This window comes from Arachis ipaensis, chromosome B02 (genome assembly GCF_000816755.2).
Source record: "Arachis ipaensis cultivar K30076 chromosome B02, Araip1.1, whole genome shotgun sequence".
Classification (NCBI taxonomy): domain Eukaryota; kingdom Viridiplantae; phylum Streptophyta; class Magnoliopsida; order Fabales; family Fabaceae; genus Arachis; species Arachis ipaensis.
This window is the reverse complement of record NC_029786.2, coordinates 107,844,223-107,845,975: the sequence shown is the minus strand read 5'-3', so window position 1 is coordinate 107,845,975 and position 1,753 is coordinate 107,844,223. Positions and strand designations below refer to the sequence as shown.

Here is a 1,753-nt window from a genome sequence, read left to right as displayed (position 1 = left end):
TGAGTGTATGCTTATTTTTCAGGTCACTCCACTTACTAGTTTTCTGGATAGTGTTTGAGAATACAATGTCTCTTCATAGAACAAAGGCAACAATAATTGGCTTAATAGAGGGTAGTCGAGTCAATGAATGGATTGTCACTCAAAAACTTGGAGATCCACTCAAAGGTAAAATTGACAATAATAAACCACACAACAAGCCTGGATTCATCAGAATAAGAAACAGGTATAATATAAATATATATACTATAAATAAAATAATTTTACACGTACATTTAATTACGTTACGTCATATTAGTAAAAATAACTATTTTTTGCATTGACTGTGTGAATGGTTATCCAAAAGAACGGATTGGATATGATTATTCGACCGTGTAAAACGCTTTACAAAATTAAAATCTAATATTTTTTGTAAAAAAGAATTTATCAAAATTGTATTCTATTTTTACTCCACCGAAAATATTTTGTTCTATATATTTACATTTAAATTTCTAATCTATATTTGTGCAATAAACCAATTAAACTACTTTCCAATGATATCATAGGATCCACATGTTGGAACTTGTTGTTGGATTATACTTATTCTTCTGTGGCTGCTTTGATCTCTTGCTTGGGACAAAACGCTTCTTCATATTCCTTCACATTCAAGCATTTGCTTTTTTCATTATGGCATTTGGATATGTTGGCACTTTCATACCCACCTCTTATTAAAAGGACTATGTACTTGGCAGTTCCTTCATTAAGCAATTATGGTTTCTATGATTTCAATATATATTTATATTGTAATGTAACTTTTTTATAGCATAGTTACTAGAACTATTTAGTATTATAAAATAAAGGATGGTAATTTTTCTCAATTATTATTCAGTGACTCATGGTTTTCAGTGCATATCAAAGAAAGAAAAAAAAAAAAAGATATAACTTGCAAAATTTGACTGAATTGAGTGATTAAATTATGCATAATGCATTCATAGAGAAAGTAAATAAAATTTGCAAGCTGTGGGGTTCGAACCCACGCGCACTTATGTGCAGAAGATCTTAAGTCTTCCCCCTTAACCACTCGGGCAAACTTGCTTCACATGTTAATGTTTTGATTCTAATTAAAACTAATCATATAAGAAATAAAGTAATGAACCATCGGTTGAATTTCAAGAATTAGCTTTATGTATTTAAAATTTTAATTATTATGAAAAGAAAATTTTTCATGATTAAGCGAGTGAAATAGTAGATACTTAATATTAAGGATTTAGCAAACAAGTTAACATTAGTAGAAAATTTGTTATTGGTAATCTTAATATGTTCTAAATTTTAGTTATGTAAGATAATAATAAGTAATTAATTTATGATAAAACGAAAGACCATATAGTCTATATCATTAATATAGAATAAGTAAATTTTAATTTTTGAGAATAATAAATATGTATGATCTTAACTTATACATGAATTCTATATTTTCTTTTGATAAAATAAAATAAAGAAAGACAGAAAGAAAGAGAACTTAAGCTATAGCAATTCCATATTTAAAACTAAGTATATTACACCACATAATTGAAAAGAGTTTAGAATTAATTGACCACTAATTTTAGGAAAAAATGGTACCGCTTATAATTTTAGAAAATTTTTTGGTGAAGAGTAAAATTAGGTGAAAAATCAAAATTTTCATTAAAAAGTAAATCAAAATTTCACTTTTCACTATATCATTACCCATAATTTTATTATATATTCAGCTGTTTTTTTTTTTTTTTTTTTTTTTGGA

At 26.3% G+C, this 1,753-nt stretch overlaps 1 protein-coding gene and 1 non-coding gene across 2 annotated transcripts in view; one reads left to right on the top strand and one right to left on the bottom strand.

Moving 5' to 3' along the window:
• Window positions 1-826, top strand: part of LOC107628059 (glucomannan 4-beta-mannosyltransferase 9) — a 6,074-nt gene extending 5,248 nt beyond the window's left edge. The window contains exons 7-8 of the mRNA XM_016330865.2: window positions 23-223; window positions 543-826. Coding sequence (XP_016186351.2) covers window positions 23-223; window positions 543-708 — 367 coding nt within the window. The 3' untranslated portion in view covers window positions 709-826. The remainder of the gene's footprint in view (window positions 1-22; window positions 224-542) is intronic.
• TRNAL-UAA lies at window positions 989-1,071 on the bottom strand. Its single transcript has one exon. It is a non-coding gene; the product is annotated as a tRNA-Leu (tRNA).